The following is an 18,010-nucleotide window of genomic DNA, read 5'->3' as shown; positions in this document are numbered from 1 at the left end:
TAGCATCTTAAAGACTAACACAATTTCTGGTAGGACATGAGCTTTCGTGAGTCACAGCTCACTTCTTCAGACATCGGAAGAAGTGAGCTGTGACTCATGAAAGCTCACACCTTATCAGAACTTTTGTTAGCCTTTAAGGAGCTACTGGACTCTTTCTCTTTTCTACTCTCTCCCCAGTCAGACCGAGTGAAACAACTAGGATGGAGGTATCCCTCCATCCCTATCCCATCCTTCTATCATGTGTGGCTTGGTTCACTTAAGTCACCTGGGCCCACTTTCTCTATGGGCACTCCCCCCCCCCCATTGACCTATGTTTTAGTTGAGTTTTAAGATAAACACAGTGAATATATTTGTTTAACATAAAATGAGGACTATTTTTAATTATTCACTGATACAGATATACATATTGTGACAGAAGATATGGAATAAGAGGACAAGTCTTCCTATGGATTGAGAGCTGGCTGAAAAATAGGAAGCAGAGAGTAGGAATCAATGGTCAGTTCTCACAATGGAGGAATGTGAGCAGTGGGGTCCCTGAGGGATCTGTGTTGGGACCAGTGTTTTTCAACTTGTTCATCAGTGACCTGAAGTTGGGGGTGAACAGCGAGGTGGCCAAGTTTGCAGATCACCAAAGAAAATCGGACTATGAAGAGCTCCAAAAGGATCTCTTCAAACTGAAGGAATGGGCATTAAAATGGCAAATGAAATTCAGTGAGAGCAAGTGCAAAGTGATGCATACTGGGGCAAAAAATCCCAACTTCACATATACAGTGATGGGATCTGTGCTGGCAGCGACAGACCAAGAAAGGGATCTTGGGGTGGTAGTGGATAGCTCAATGAAGTTGTCAACCCAGTGTGCGGCTGCTGTAAAAAAGGCAAATTCCATGCTGGCCATAATTGGACAAGGAATAGAGAATAAAACTGCTGCTATCATACTGCGCTTATACAAATCTATGGTGAGACCACACTTGGAATACTGTGTACAGTTCTGGTCACCATACCTAAAAAAAGGATATTGTAGAGCTTGAGAAGGTGCTGAAAAGAGCAACCAAAATGATCAGGGGACTAGAGCAACTGCTATATGAGGAGCGGTTAAAACGCTTAGGGCTGTTTAGCTTGGAAAGAAGGGGGTTAAGGGGAGACATGATAGAGGCCTATAAAATTATGCATGGTATGGAGAGAGTGGACAAGGAGAAGCTTTTCTTCCTCTCTCATAATACTAGAATGCGGGGTCATCTGCTGAAGCTGGTGGGTGACAGATTCAAACCAGATAAAAAACAGATAAAATGAAGTATTTCTTCACACAACACATGGTTAAATTGTGGAACTCTCTGCCCCAGGATGTGGTGATGGCTGCCAGATTGGAGGGATTTAAGAGAGGAGTTGACATTTTCATGGAGGAGAGGGCTATTCGTGGCTACTAGTAAAAATGGATACTAGTCTTCATCATACCTATTCTCTCTAGTATCAGAGGATACTATTAGTATCAGAGGATACTACTATTATATCATTATACTATTATATTAGGTGCTGTGGAACACAGGCAGGATAATATTGCTGCAGTTGTCTTGTTTGTGGGCTTCCTAGAGGCATCTGGTTGGCCACTGTGTGAACAGACTGCTGGATTTGATGGGCCTTGGTCTGATCCAGCATGGCCTTTATTATGTCCTTATGTCCTTAAACTTGCCACATTTGACAAACTTATGCAGAAATAGCTATAATCTAAATAGCTCAGCTGATTTATAATAGTTATAAATAAATATAATTGGACAGAAATATCAGATTAATCTTCAACAAGGGTTTTAATGACCCATTTTCTCTAGCCATTTAGTTTAAAAGTTGACAGTGGTTGCCTGGAGAACCTGAAACAGGCAGAGGCACCAATTCCACTAAACTAACTTTATGTTTGTGACCTCTGTCCCTCATTTATTTTAACATGGAAAATGCTGTGACCTGTGCTATATTCTAAATTAATGCTCCCCACTAATATTCTAGCTTCCAATTCCAAGCTGGCATATAGCAAGTATTTCTAAATCAACATTTGATAACACATTGTGTGATAATTGAGCCTGTGATTGAATCCATCTCAAATTAGAAATAATAGACTGCTCAGTTTAAAAGGTAGGAAATTTTACAGCTCACTTAAGATTGCTTGTATTTTTTTGTAAGTTCATATTATGTACAAAGGCACTGGATAGTGTTATAATTTATATTTGAGCCATTTGGATGATTGCTTTAAAGACACTACATATCTGTAGCGTATACAAAATTGTACATAGAAAAACTGCCTCCTAGTGGAGACTGCGTAAGCTATATTAAGATGGCCATTAGTGCCAAAGAGGTCATGGAAATGAGCCTAAATTTGTATAAGAAATCAAATCACACAGTGAGAGATGAAGCACTCCACACCCCTTTCATAAGGCTTTTTCACACTGCAGGAAGCCTTAACAAACGACACCTTCTTGAAGCCAACAGCACTTTACAACTGGAAGGAATCACTAGAAAAGATCTGTGGACCAATCTAAGATAGCGAGTAGGTATATATAAAGAGACATGGCCATTCAAGTCTGATTACAAAGTGCTTTGAACTGGAATCCTGAACTGAGCTTGGAAGAAATCTGTCAGCCAGTGAATCTGTTTTAATATAGATATAGTATGTCCATGACGCTAATTTTTTTATCCAAACAGAGGCATTCATATTTTGTACCAATTGAAAGTTCTGAAATATCTTCAAGGACAGATAATGTTATCCTTGCTACTTTATACTTTATTATAACTAGTGACAAAGGTGCTCCTGAAGAATGTCACACATGATCTGAAACATTAAGGGGTGGTCCATCCTCCTTAAATAGTACCTTGCTGGAGCACTGCCATCCAACTGCTGCCAAAACCAAAGCAATTGTCTCTCACTTGGCAATGACCATCATTTCCAAAGCAGTGCAAGGCTAGAACTTTTGTCTTCTCTTCAATAACAGGCCACAAAAATGCAAACACAATGACTGTTTTTAACAACAGTAATGCCTCAGAACCAGGAAGGATGCCTACATTGTCCTCTGTCCTCATCATGTCACAGTGACAAGAGGGTTGAGAGTAGGATAGTTCTATTCAATCCAGAAATTAGTGATGGTTCAAGTTAAAATATTACTAGAACACTGCACAAAATATAGATAATTCAAGCTGAAGTTCAAGGGTAATTACAAACATTACTCATATATAAGCTTTCTATAAACTCATATATAAGCTTTCTATAAAATCCTTTGCTAATGTATGAAGATGAGGTAAATACTCCAGAGTGACTTACAGCCCATTCCTGAAAATTTGGGCTGAAACTCTTTAGGAGGCGGCGTCACCTCGCCGCCAGCGTAAGTGTGTGTAAAACAGTGATTACACGGACTTATGCTGGCAGTGAGGCCAGTCCCGCCAGCAGCCGAATACCATGGGACTGCGCCTCCCCCCTCCGCCGGCGCAGCCTCTCCGTGGCACAGGCCACAGCGTAGAAAGGCAGCGCTGGCGCAGGGGGGCATTCCAGGGGGAGGAGCCACCAGTTAGGCGGCTTCCTTTCCTGGTTATGCCGGTTACGCCGGCACCGGGAACGGCGGTGCTGCGCCCGCTTTTGAGCAGGCGCAACCTTGCTGTTTTCAATAGGGCTTTTAGCCCTAGTAAAACAAAAAGCTGCAAAACAGCTTTTTTTGTGTTTTACGGCGTGCGCGAATTGGCATAGGAAGAGGCGCCGCTGCACCTCTTCCCCACTGACTCCGCACGTGGTCATTTCAGGAATGGGCTGTTAGTTGTATATGGATCCAAGGGAACACTTACCTCTAATGCATTAAAAATACATTATTGTTCTGATAAAGTATGTGAGCAAATAGAATTCATCACAAGTACAAAGAAAACTTGTACGATATTTTTATTGCAAACAATCTGAACCTATACACTTGCAATTTCTGTCCATGGCAATAGCTAGATGTGTACATTATGAAATTCCCAACTCAATGATATATATGGAAAGTGCTGGTTCAAGTCGTTATTGTGATCTTCCAGAATGGTAACACAAATCAAGGATTCTTATGTTTTATGAAACCACCCTCCCCAGACAATATGTGTTGTTTTTCATCTTCAGGTGCTGCTAACCGGCTACAGCAGGTACTGGTGTCTTTCTTTGAGTTTACTGATTTCCTGGGCAATGGCATTTCTCCCTTCCAACTGGATCCTCGCAAGGGAGGGGCACAGAGTGCTTCCAGGCAATCACCTTTAGAGATAAGCCGCAGAGAGCCACAGATCTTTTTCCCTTTCTCCTTTTTGGGGCCAGAGCCCTTTTTGATCTTTGCAAATACTATGACTGGAAAACAGAGAGCTGGGCCCACAGAAGTTGACTCTTGGTCCAATTTGTTTGAAACTTGGGAGTTCTTTGGTGGACATGCAACACTCACTCCACTGCAACTTTGATGTCACTGGGTTGAAAAACAGTCACTCCAGCCCCCCAATAGGGAATAATGGCAGAGTAGCAGAAAGGGAGGAAGAGACTGGGCAAAGGAAGCCACTTCCACTTTCTGAAAGGAAACAGACTACAAGAAAGGATGGCAAATGCAGAGTTTTTAGTTAACAGGTGTTTTAAAAGTTACTGAAAGAGTAGCAACATGCAGTCAGGTTTGTTTTTAATGTTGTGGCCTGCCAGAGCTACTGGCTACTAGGCTACTGCTTAGGCTTGCCAGGCCCCGCAGCTCCACTAGCGGCAGCTTCGCGGGGACGTGGCGTTAGCACGCGATCAGCGCGTGTGATGTGCCTACGTCACTTCCTGTTTAACCCGTAAGTGATGGGGACACTCTAGCGATCCTGGCCAAAACTCTATGGTTTCCACAGAGTTTCAGCCGAGGGTACTAGAGCATCTGCGTCACTTTCGGGTTTACCCAAAAGTAACGCGTGCGCTGCGTCTGCGCACACGTGCCCACAGTGCCCGCCAGCCCTCAGCAGGCCGGCGGGCAGCCCGGTGGATGGGCAGTAGTTTACCCACCACCACCGGGCAATTGGCAACCCTACTACTGCTTGACCCCCATTTCAGGAATCAGCAGAGAGAAGTGTGTCTGTGAAGAGTCATCTACTTAGGGCCTCTGTAAAATAAGGCTCCTTCGTAAAATCTGCTTGAATCTTAGGGGGTCTTTAGATTAGAGGGAGCACTGCGTCCTGTACAAACTTGGTAACATTATCTTTATAAACAGCTGTCCCAGACACTCATATGCATTCCCCACTGAAAACAAGAGTCCTAAAGTCTAAAACCTGAAAAATCACATGAATTTTAATCCCAAATCAGTAATGTCCTACCTCTGAAAATAAGCAATCACAATAAAAATTCCCTCCCCTCTTCCAAACCAGGCCCAAAGCCTGGATCCAAAATTATAACATATTGTTTCTTAGCACACACCCCTAGCAATACCTGACCAGCTTGCATGTTCTATGAGTAAATGAATGTTTTCTAAAGCTTTGTGGAATGATACTAGTGGCTGTTATCTAGTTATTCATGACTGTCATGATTCAACCCAAAATTTACACACTCACCAGCATATCTGTATACATTTCTATAACAGACTATTTTGACCTCTTACTCAGTCCTCATCACTCTAAACATAAATCACATATGCTACCCATGGTTTCCTCTCAACATTCACTAAAACAGTGATTCTAAAACACTTCAGAACATTTTTCTAAACTTACTTTTAAGGATCCACTTCATCCCTCCTTGGCTGACAAGACAGCTGTGAAAGTCACAAACCACTTTTGGGCTTTGATCGACAGTTTAAGACCTTATATTCAGACATCTTAAGTTTTGTTGGGAAGGCCCTATTTGGCACAAACCCTTTTGTTTACTGCAGTGGCACAATACCTTTATTTCACATTATTTTAATAAGAAATCATGTAGGTGAAAAGAAGAATCTGCCAGTCACCCTTGAACTATAAAATATAAATTGGCACATCAAAAAATACCAGGACAAATCCAATATCAACTTTTGACAATGACTGCATAGAGCAAAAGGACAATTGTGAAACTGGTACCTTCAATTTTGATCCATGAGACACAGGCTTAACTCCATCTGGTCCAGGAGGGATGAACAACTCCCATTTACCAAAATCCATTTTCTTATATGGATGAGAAAATGGATTCCAGTTATCTGGAATTTAAAACAAACAAACCAGGTATTAAAATGCATGTAAAAAAGGAACATGAATTTATACTCTATTTTTTTCTGGAATCAGTATAGCATAACATCAAGTTTGTTTTCATGTAACAAATCTTATTGGTTCAGGATTATCAGCCATACATTATGGGCTATTTTAATATTAAAATGGCAATTCTGAGACAGAACAAAAGTCCTAACCACTCCAAATGATATACTGACACCACAGGACTTAAGCCAGTCAGTAAACTGCCCAGCACCAGCATAGCTGTGCCAGTTTAGGGACCAGACAAGAGCAATGCTGCCGGAGGAACAGAGCTTAGTCAGTATCCTAAGACATCTTAGCCTATATCTTTTGTGCAGTGCCATGTCACACTGGCAAAAAAACATTGTCATAAGTATAAATATTTACCACTGTACTCAACGGGAACGGGGGGGGTCTTCCAACTGCCATGCCAACACTCTGACGACAGCGTGGGGGGCACTCTAGACAAAAAGGCACTTTATGCAAGCGGTGAAGAATAACCAGGCCAAGTATTGTTTATCATATTGCCAACAATGGTCTGCTCAGAACCCTTACAGGTATTCTACCTGAGGACAAAAACACCAAACTCGGTCCTCCACTTACTTGATTGGGAATGCCAGGATAATGGATCCCACCCAAGGCGGCAAAGAAAAAGGCTCCTCTTCTGCAAATGCCTCTGCCCCATACCTCCCTAAACATGTACCTACTATGTAGTGGTTCAGCAATTATTTCTCTCTATCAGTTGCTATCTGTATATGCTGTATTTGTATATACCCAGGGCAAAAAGAATGACTGACCCTGGAGGTATGCTGACAGAACATCACTATGATGTTGACAAGATATCATACCACTTTAAATCCCATGTGCAACTAGGAGCATGACATTCCTGCGTAACGACCAGCTATTCTAATCATGGTGTAGTGCAGGGTAGTGAGAGCCAGCATGATGTAGTGGTTAAGAGTGGCGAACTCTGATATGAAGAACCAGGTTCGATCCCCCACTCCTCCGCATGAGGCCTTCTGGGTTTGGGCCAGTCACAGTTCTCTCATAACTCTCCCAGCCCACGCGGAGGAAGGCAATGGCAAAACCACCTCCAAACATCTCTTGCCTTGAAAACCCTACGGGGTCGCCATAAATCAGCTGTGATTTGATGGCACACACACACACACACGCTTATCATAGATACTGTTGTGTATAACACTCATTATACTACTTGCCTTGTAGAATCAGAAGCCAAACAGGCAGTGCCTGTAATTTCTTACAAAGGGGTAGTATTTGCCCAGTTAATAAACTAGAAGATTATCGTCTACCTTGGATTTGTAAAGCTAAATTACAGCAGTGTGCTGAGGGAACAAGGGAAGTTAACCCTGGTATCGTTTCACTAACCCCACACTCATAGTTGTTAGCCTATTATAGTTAAAGGGCACTTGTTGATTAGGAAAACCATGCAGGGATAAAACAGTTAACCTATCCTACTTTTGAGCAGTCCAAGTCTGAATCAACTTCCCCCTCCCATCCTGAAGGTGAAACACAGCTTTTAAAGATGAATCAAAATCTACAATGTCAATTGTATCTAGTTTGACCCCCATTCTTCTATTCTTGATCTCCCTGCTGACATTTCTGGCAGCTGGAATGCACCCGCAAAGGACACAGATGGAAGGCTTGCTCCTAATTCACCAAGATTGTGTTTTCAGCAGTAAAACAATGTATTACGTAGATAGTAATTTAAATTACTAACACTTTTGATGGGAGAAAGAATACAACATGGTTGATTCCAACAGCTAAATACTCATCTAGTTACATTTTTCGTTCATACCTGTGAGGGGGTGGAGTTGTTGCTTGCTTTAATGCAGGGCACTTTAAAACGACTTCCTTTTAAAACTGCTGGCGGTAAACCCTATAGAAGTTTGAACCCGGTCATTCCAAATAAAAGCACTGAGTGGTATCGTATCTTAGGCTGGAGGAAGTTCCTGCAGTATAAGAAGCCTTCCTCCAACGCAACAGAAGAGGTTTAGTGGAGTACTAGGATACACGCCATTAACAGGAGCTATTAAAAAAACTCTACTTTAGCTAAAACAAATAGAATGTGTGTGGGCCTCTTTATTCAATCCCAGATGCGGAGTTAAGGAAAACAAATGTCTAGTCTTAACAGGTTTATAACGCAGGCATGAAAGTCTATCAGTGTGGCGATCACAGAGAACAAAGGTTAAAAGGCGAGAATAAAGAGAGTAAGGCCAGCAGGGGGGAAAAAAGGAAAAGAATGGTCCAGAGCAAAATGGAATAGCTTATACTTCAGTGAGGATGTTTGCAGGAGGTCTTGGGATTTAGCCAAGGGACTCCAAGTCGAGTCTTTACAACAATTTAAGCATGCCAAACTGAGGGGATCCTGCAATTTATAGTCGGGCCAGGGCATGCTATTAGAGCTTGCAGGTCTTAAACAGATTCACTCTCAGTTCTACCAACGCAACTCTGAAGGGGGAGGGAGGGTCTGAAATAATCCAGATTTTATCCTCTGCCCAGCACTGCAAGTCACTAGTGGGACCTACTGCACAAGGCTATCTGGATATGCCAACTTTCTCAGTACCTCGCAAGTTTCATTTCCCAGCTATCACAGTTAAAACTGGCTCCTGTACTAGGCCTATGCAACAAAAGCTTCCAAGGTTTAAGAGATGCTGCTCTACATTTAGCTACAGTCTTCCTAGCACAAATTCTCATAGCTTGCCAGGACAATATTCAACGATAAAAGCACCATGTGTGATGCCTTTCCTCATATGTTTTAAAAAAACTCCTTCTACATTCCAGTGTATTTTCTTCGAAGACAACATTACTTAAGTTTTGATATAGAGTAATTTCAAAGGACTAACTGCATCTGCAAGATAGGAGTTGCACTACAAATCATGCTTCTTAGTTTACATATCTATACATCAAAACTAAAGTCTGCTGAAAATGGCATGGAAGAGCACCTGATTTGCATGCCAAAGGCCCCAGGACCAATCCCAGTGCATCCATTTAAAAGGGTTGTGTGGTGGGTTATAAGAAAGACCTCTATCCAAGACCCATGACCAGACAGAGAAGACAATACTGCCCTTGATAGACTAATGGCCTCGGCACAAAACAGCTTCACCAATTCATTATACCATTCATGCGGAGAGTGCAAAAATGTTTCAAAAGGGCAGCATCACATGACTGGCCATCATGTCTGCTTTATGCTCACTATACATTTTAGATTTAGACCAATTGCGTGGAGCTTCTCATTCCACTTATATTTCAGACAGACACCACACAAAGCCTCCACACAATTGTACTGAGCAATGTACAAATGGTTCGTAATCACTGTGGCCACACATAAGCGGTAAAGCCACATGGAAGCATTTTCAGTGGCTCCACATGGATAGTTTAATGTTGCAATCTATGAAGTGTTATAGAAGCCTTTTATTATGAAGCAGTAAATTCTAAGATAGGGAGTACAGAAAAAAAAAAACTAAGTTACTAAGCAATAACACATGTAAATGACACTGAATATTTTATTTACCAAGAGCACTGCAGGAAGCAATAATGTGAATACCGCCTCTCATATCAAAATTTCACATGACTAGTTGCCTCATATCCATGATTTACTGACCTTCTAACACTCCTAATTGAGAAATCGTAATGTTTTGGATGTTCACTTGAGTTTGAAGATGAGGGAGGGAGGGAATAATCAGAAGAACATTTGTCCGCCACATGGTTTTCTGATATATATTATTTGTATACCGCCTTGAACTCCTTGGAGGAAGGTCCAGATAAAATAAGACCACCGGATAGGTAGGGAAGAAGAACCTTGTCCCAGCCTGATCAAGAGCTATGCATGACTTCATAAAACCAAGAGTTTCACAGTACTGGGGTGGGGGGGACAAAGGAAATAATAAGCAAACCAGCTGAGTCCATGTTCTACCTTCTCCCACAACTCAGTCTGTCAATGGATGAAGTAATCATCTATTTGGAGGGCTGATGATTACAGTTCTCCATGGTTCTGCTGTTTCTTAGACTTGCATACTGCCATCCACAACCATACAAGGAAGATTTTTTAAAAATATATGCACACAGCATTGTCAGAATTTTAAAGAGAGAAAAAAATAGAACACAAAAGTGTTGGGCATCAAGATACCCTTGACTCAAGGCAAAACAAAGCAAACTAAAACCACTATTTCAGTAAACAGAAAAGAAATTAGGGTCCACCGGGAGAGGCAAGACCTATATAGCTGCAACAATTATAACCACGTGGTACACGATCACCTTCTCTCTTAGGGTGAAAACGCATGGTCGCTTTAGCCTCCTTTATTCCCTGTTTCAGCCAAGATTCAGCCAGGATCGAACCCACGTTCGGCGAAAACGCATGCGTTCGATCCTGGCTGAATCCTGGTTGAAACAGGGAATAAAGGAGGCTAAAGCGACCATGCGTTTTCGCCCTTAGTCACTAGTCACATCAACAGACAGCCTTGTCCACAAGAGGCTTTCAGAGGAACTGCAAAGAAACTCCTGAATTCAATATAAAGTACTATTCTTTCATTCTAAAGCACCTACTAAGATCCACATGTTAACAGTTCATTTCAGGATACAATGGTTCCATATTAACATACCACACCCTCATTAGCACATTATCTTGATACTTACAGGACAATGATTAGCACATTACCTTTGATACTTTTGGCAGGGCAATGACTCAGCTCAAACCCAACCCCTTTCTGACTATATATTACTCTTCCTACACACTTGACACTGAGAGACACTGTCCTTCAGTGTTACTCCTCTGAAGATGCCTGCCACAGCTGCTGGCAAAACGTCAGGAAAGAAAATACCAAGACCACGGTCACACAGCCCGGATAACCTACAAGAACCAATGAACTCTGACCGTGAAAGCCTTCGACCATACGTACTAAGTGCTTTAATCTATTAGGTAAGGTACAAAGGACGGTGAAAGTGATCTAATATTAATTAAATACATCAATAGCGGTGTAGGGTTTTTTTTAAGTCTTAGGGGTTTGAAGCCCAGTTTCTCATGGGAAATATTGCCAAATCCATCTGGAATGAACACCACTTTTCCGTTCCCTTGGGGGTTTTTTATTCTATTATCTTCCCTTAAATAATTAATACTATTCTTTGATGATGAATAAGATGTATAGTGCAACTGACATACTTTTTTTCCCCATTCAGACAACTAAAAGAAGATTCATTTCCAATACCTTACCAACAAGTTTTATTAGAATCCGAAAACAGCTATTTTTATTTGATGAAGAGAGATATTTAATATTTTTAAGACCACTGGCAAGCTTTGCATAAGCAGAACCTGCCCAAATCCTCTCTTACAGACACGCTACTGAAAGTACAGAAGCCATATTCTCTTTTGCCTCTGGTCAGCCGAATATATGCAATTGAGAAAAAAAGTCTACACATATACAGTGCTGCAGGTTAGGATTAAAGTCAAGTCTCAGATCAAAAATCCAGTATAAAGATAGAGCACCTAAAGGTGGTACATCTTTCTACTACCATCAGTGTTATACTAAATCCTGTGTGTCATTTTAAAGCAAGTTATAACTAATCTTGGTAACTTGGGTACAAGATGTTGGTAACCTTGGTGCAAGGCAAACATAATGTATGTTACCAACGTAAAGGGTTGGGGGGTAATCAACCAGAGACTAGACTTTCTGTTTAGTTAACATTTTAGAAATAAATTAAATAATAAAACAATTCAAAGAAAAGACAGTCCACAGGGATCAGAAAATTTAATGCAAGTTGTCCATTTGCATTCTCCTAGTAAGGTAGTGAACTTGCAAACTCCTATAACTCCTGAAATTATACTCCCTGCTATATCTGAATCAAAGGAGGTATTGATAAACTTGGAAACTTCTGGAACAGTTGAGGACATGGAGTCTGCTCTTTTATCATCTTTTGGTGCTCTCCCTCCTAGCGAACAAGATGAGTTGATAAACCGACTTAAAGTCTTAGTGATTTCGCTCGATGATATTAGGAAGGGCAGTTTGGTACAAACAGATCCAAAAATAGAACACCCCCAAGTTCATGTATTCCCTCCTAAAGTTAGTGATGAACTCCCTCAAATAACAGATCCTCTGATCCAAACGACAAACCACATCCCCTTAGAACCAGTAGTTTTAATCAATAATAGAAATACTAAGTCCAATTCAGCTCCCTGTCAGGGAACTATGGGATCTGCCCCTCTATCAGACTGACTGTTTTCGCCACCACCTCCCTATATTAAAATTTTATCATGGAACATTACAGGTTGGTGTAACAGGTTGAGAGATCCTGGTGTCAGGACCTATTTGTTGGATTTTCATATTATTCTGGTACAAGAAACTTGGGTTAGGGATACTATTGATGTACCTGGGTATGTTGTTTATACTGTAGATGCCGTTTCTGGTCCAACCCGGGGTCGTCCCAAATCGGGGTTGGCTTGCTTGGTTTCTTCAATTTTAAATTGAACAAGTATAACTTTGATCCCTTCTTTTAATTCTGTAATTGCTTTATTGCTGAAGTTCCCAGGGTTCTCTTTTATAATTATTACAAGCTACTTCCCTCCACTAAACTCAAGAAATGACATTAGGATTCTTTGGGACAAATTGGGATCCCTTTTGGATAAGATTACTGTGCGATATCCCAGAATTCCATTATTGGTAGCAGGTGATTTTAACGCCCGTATTGGCACCAATGATGAAGCTGGGTTAGTTTGGCCCACGACGGAGCTGCCCCCCCCACATTTGTGTGAGAGATTCTCAAAAGATTCTAAGGTTAATTTTGCAGGAAAACAATTGTTTGAGTGCGCTGTGAATCAAGGTTTGGTAATTTTAAATGGGCACAGGCAGTTTGATCCCACAGGAGATTTTACTTGTGTAACGTTCAAAGGGGCCAGTGTGATTGATTACATGTTAGTATCAGAAGGTTTGCTACCGCGAATTCACGATTTTAAGATAGGAGAGTATTATGGAGGGGACCATCTTCCCTTACAATTAACTCTTTCATTGTCTCCTGATTGTTTTTTATTCCCCGGTTTATCAACAAACCTATTACAAGGACGAAAGGCCTTGAGGCCCGTTAGATGGTCACCTGAGTTAACTCCTATTGTAGTGAATATTATGCATTCAAATCAATGTCGGTCCGCCCTTACTGAATTTTTTAAACAGAGGGATACGGTGCAGATGATAGAATCGTTAACTAATATTTTAAACCTTTTTAAACCAATCTATTCAAAACCATCATCGTCCCGAGGATTCCAACGTAAAAATAGCTGGTTTGATGGTGAGTGTAGAGAAAGTATTAAAAAAATAAGATCTCTTCACCGCTTATATAAAAATACCAGCTCAAATATACATCTGTTAGATCTTATACGGCTAAAGAAGTCATTTAGGTCCCTGATAAAGTTTAAAAAACAGCTGGACATATATAAATGCTGGAAATTACTCATCTCAGCAATAAATAATAACGAAACCCAGACTTTTTGGAATCTAGTGAATAGAGGACTCTCTACGGTGGCTAGTATCCCTTCATGCATTACTCCTGGGATCTGGGAAAAATACTTTACTTCTAATTTTGTAACTGTCCCTGGTTTTGATTTGGATGAGGAACTGGTTGAACCCCCCCAAATGGATAGTTGGCCACAGGTCTCCCCTGAGTGTGTGAGTGCCTTAATTAAACAATTTCGGTCAGGTAAAGCTCCAGGTCCTGATTTAATTCCGGTTGACCTTTTGAAAGTAAATCTGTCTTGGTGGAGCCATATTTTGGCCTCACTTTTCACGCAAATAAATAACACAGGAGATATTCCCGCAGCATGGAAACATGCAATAATTGTGCCACTTTATAAAAAAGGACCAAAAAACGATCCTAAAAACTATCGTCCTATTAGGTAAATACCTATTTCATCAATAGGTAAAGTATATGCAGCCTTTTTGCAGTCAAAATTATCGAATTGGCTAGAAACTGAAGAAATAATACATCCGGAACAAGCTGGGTTTAAGAAAGGCACCTCTGTCTTGGAACATTGTCTTATATTATATCATCTTGCAGATAAGTATTCTTCATACTCAGGGGGCTCTTTGTATGTTGCCTTTATGGATTTAAGGGCAGCTTTTGACTCAGTGCCTAGAGGCCGACTGTGGGCTAAATTAAAAACCACAACCATAGATAAGAGATTACTTTGGCTGATTTTTAAGCTTTATGAGAACCCTACCGCTCAGGTCCGTTGTGGAGTTGAAGGCCAACTTACTAATAGTATTCACCTCTTAAAGGGGGTGAAACAAGGTTGCCTTTTGGCCCCCATGCTGTTTAATTTTTATTTTAATGATGTGATTCCGTTTATTCAAAAGACAGCTTATCATGCACCAATACTAGCTGGCCATGAGGTTCCCATTTTGCTCTATGCAGATGATACAGTCCTTTTGGCTAGATCTGAGGTGGGCCTTGGTAAGACTATTAATAGGTTTATTGATTATTGTAACCAGGAGGGTCTATCAGTTAACTATAGTAAATCAAAAGTAATGGTTTTCTCAAAGAAGATCAAAGTAAAACGAAATCCATGGAAAGTTGAGGGGGGTGAATTAGAGATGGTGTCCCAATTTAAATATTTGGGAGTTACTTTTAGTCAAAATTTGTCTTGGAAACCTCATCTTAGCTTGGCAAATAAAACTGCCAAAGTTAATTCGAATGCTTTGTTAAGATTCTTTTATTCCAGGGGAGGCCAGTATGTTCCTATGGCTATTACAGCTTTCAATGCCAAAATAATCCCTCAGTTTCTATTTGGAGCTCCCATTTGGATTAATGAAATCACGGAGTCTGTTGACAATATACTTATACATTTTCTGCGGCGTTTGACAGGCTCTCCAAAGTGTGTGGCGGGAACGGCACTTAGAATGGAACTTGCACAGTGTTCTTTTGAATCTAGGGCCTGGATTGCTGCCTTCAAATTAAGGCTGAGGGTTCTCTACTCAATTCCTAACATCCAAGGGGGCCTGTTACATAGATTAAAGGAAGATAACTACAGAGGGACGTGGGGAAGACATATAGATAGTAAACTGGTACTGCTTGACCTTCCACCATTAGTTCTTAACAACTTAAACTTTTCTGAAGCACTTAAATTAGTAAGGTCAAGGGTGAGAAATCTTGAGTGTGTTAGCACTACATTCCGCGCTAGGCGCGTATGTTCTACCCTTGCACTGGGGATTCCCCCTCCTGAGTTCGTGCCCTCTTATGTGAGCTTGCTGACAATCCCAAGCCATAGACGTGCCTTTATGTTTGCCAGATTAAATGCTTACCCAACTGCAGAGATGTCAGGTCGTTTTGCGAAAACTCCATACTCAGATCGAGTTTGTGAATGTAAATCTGGAGATATTGGGACTTTACACCATCTCTTATTGTTTTGTCAGCACTGGTCAGCTCCTCGGTTGCGTTGGATCACCCCAATATTGTCTAAATACAAACTTCCCTTGGAGTCCTGGGTGATATCCCACATAATGGGAGATATTCATCCTGATATCACTAGTTCTGTTGCAAGATTTTTGGCGGAGGTGATGTCGCTCAAACGTCAAAACAAAACAAGCACGTAAACTACGAGTTGAATGTTGAAACAGATTTTGTGATTTCAATGAGACTGGTTCAGGGGGAATATATTGTTATGGTATTAGTGATGCTATGTTTAGTAATTGTTTCTACTGTGTTTTAACCTTAAGTATACGTTGGGTGTTGTAAATTGATTATGTGTTGTTGTATTATGTATTATTGTTATGGTTAAGCTCAAGACCTTTGGTCAAAGGAGCTAGTAAATAAATGGAAATGGTTTAGTTAACATGGCTATGGAAGCCATGGCTCTTTTTATTCTATCTACGGAGAATGAAACTTCTTGCTTCTGGTTTCCGTTTGTTTTTAAACCAACTCATGTTGGCATCCACCCACGGCAATGGGTGCACCTCTTAACAGTTTGAAATGTGACCAGCACTTGACTCTACATCTGTTCAGATAAAAACAGCACCGCCAACACCAGCACACACAATGATGTATTTTGTTTTAAATCATGATGGACACAGTAAATGAGTTTCATCCAAAAGGCATTTTTTTGGCACCTGGACATTTTTGAAAATGCTATGCTCTTTTTGCAAACCAAATCAATTAAGATGCTAAATAAGATCACCTGAATTAGAATATGTCAACCAGCTACTGAATGAAAAACAAATACACATTGGGTTCTTACAGCCATTTATAACCCTGCTATATACTTATTTTACATATCTAATTTCAGCTACCAAAACCCTACCTTTGCTTTTGTTTTGTTAAGCTTTACAAAGTTGACCCTTTGTGATGAGAGGGTGTCTGCTTCTAACCTATATGCATGTGTTTATTTCATTTAAACCCACCTTTCTCTCCCAGTGGGGATCCAAAGCAGCTTGCCTAGTTCCCCTCTGTTCCATTTATCCTCACAACCCTGTGAGGTAGATTAGGCTGAGTTTGTGTGACTGACCCAAGATCTATTTAACAAGCTTCCATGGAAGAGTGGGGATTTGAACCAGGGTCCCCCAGATCCTAGTTTCACACTGCAGTCCTGTTCACAAGTTCCAGTGAACACACATACAATCCATGTACAGTATGCACTAAAATTTTCTTTGTACATGTGTTAAGTAATCATGTAACATTCAATGCATGTACAACCGAACATGTGATTCAAACCTCACATTTATCCAGGTATTGTTCCATGGTTTTATTTGTAAAGTGAACACATGTTGGCTCTTTCTTAGCAACAGATGAACACGTACATCCTACATGTACCTGTGAAATTTCTGGAAATTTTGAAGCCATGAAAAAAATACCCCCCTTTGAGGAAAAGACAAAACCGGGGGGGGGGGGATGTTTCTTCATTTCCCAATAGAAAAATAGCCATAGAGCGCTCTTAGTAAGCAAACCCTTCTATCTGCTATTTGCTAGAGAACTGAGACAAGGAACCTACTTTCAATTTGTCACCAAGAACCACAAAGAAGACTAGGAAAATAATCATGGGACACCTGTTTGACAAAGTATGTAGGAAGAAAGAGGAGGGTTATCAGTATTTCCCACTGAGTTTACAAGAAAGCGAGGATAGCCTCACTTGAACCAATCTTTCAGAATAGGACAATGGGAATACTAGTATCACTCTAGAAGAAAGGTCAAACCCTTATTGCACTTGTAGGGAGATAAAATGTAATTTCTTTTCTCAGTTAAAGCATCAAATTAACATTTCTATAGATATGATTTGACTACAGTCATGGTCTATGCTTAGGGTTGCCAGGTATGCCTGGCAACTGGCAGGAATAGAGGGGCTTATCGGCCTAGACCTGCATCATTGGCAATGCAGTAATATCACTTCTGGCACATACAGGAAGTGATGTCCTCATGTCACTGATGATAAGGGTATACTCTGGTATTTGGGCAAGAACTCTACGGTAGAAGTCATTTTTACTATCGAGTTTTTGCCCAAATACCAGAGTATGACTGGATTGCCGGTGATGTGATGACATCATTTCCAGTGCACGCCAGAAGTGACATCGCTGTGTTGCCGGCAACGTCAGCCAAGTCCTAGTTTCTTCCTGGTAAATCCCCCACCAACCAGCTGATTGGAACCAGGGGGAGGGACCTTGGAGCAGGGGATCTCCCGCTCCTGGCAGAGACCTGGCAACCTTCTCTATGCTACGTACAGGAATATGCCATATGCTATTTTAACTTTAGAGGGCACTGTTCATTCAAGCTTTTCCTTCTCAGTGTAGAATTATATTTCCAAACAGGATTTTAAGATTACAGTGAA

The 18,010-nt window shown here is 40.9% G+C and overlaps 1 protein-coding gene across 1 annotated transcript in view; it reads right to left on the bottom strand.

The window, feature by feature from the left end:
• Nucleotides 1-18,010, bottom strand: part of GBE1 (1,4-alpha-glucan branching enzyme 1) — a 178,005-nt gene that overhangs the window by 121,355 nt on the left and 38,640 nt on the right. The window contains exon 3 of the mRNA XM_056858202.1: nucleotides 6,049-6,164. Within this exon, the coding sequence (XP_056714180.1) occupies nucleotides 6,049-6,164 (116 nt within the window). The remainder of the gene's footprint in view (nucleotides 1-6,048; nucleotides 6,165-18,010) is intronic.

Source organism: Euleptes europaea, chromosome 12 (genome assembly GCF_029931775.1).
Source record: "Euleptes europaea isolate rEulEur1 chromosome 12, rEulEur1.hap1, whole genome shotgun sequence".
Taxonomy (NCBI): Eukaryota; Metazoa; Chordata; class Lepidosauria; order Squamata; family Sphaerodactylidae; genus Euleptes; species Euleptes europaea.
This window is presented reverse-complemented; position numbering and strand designations above follow the sequence as displayed.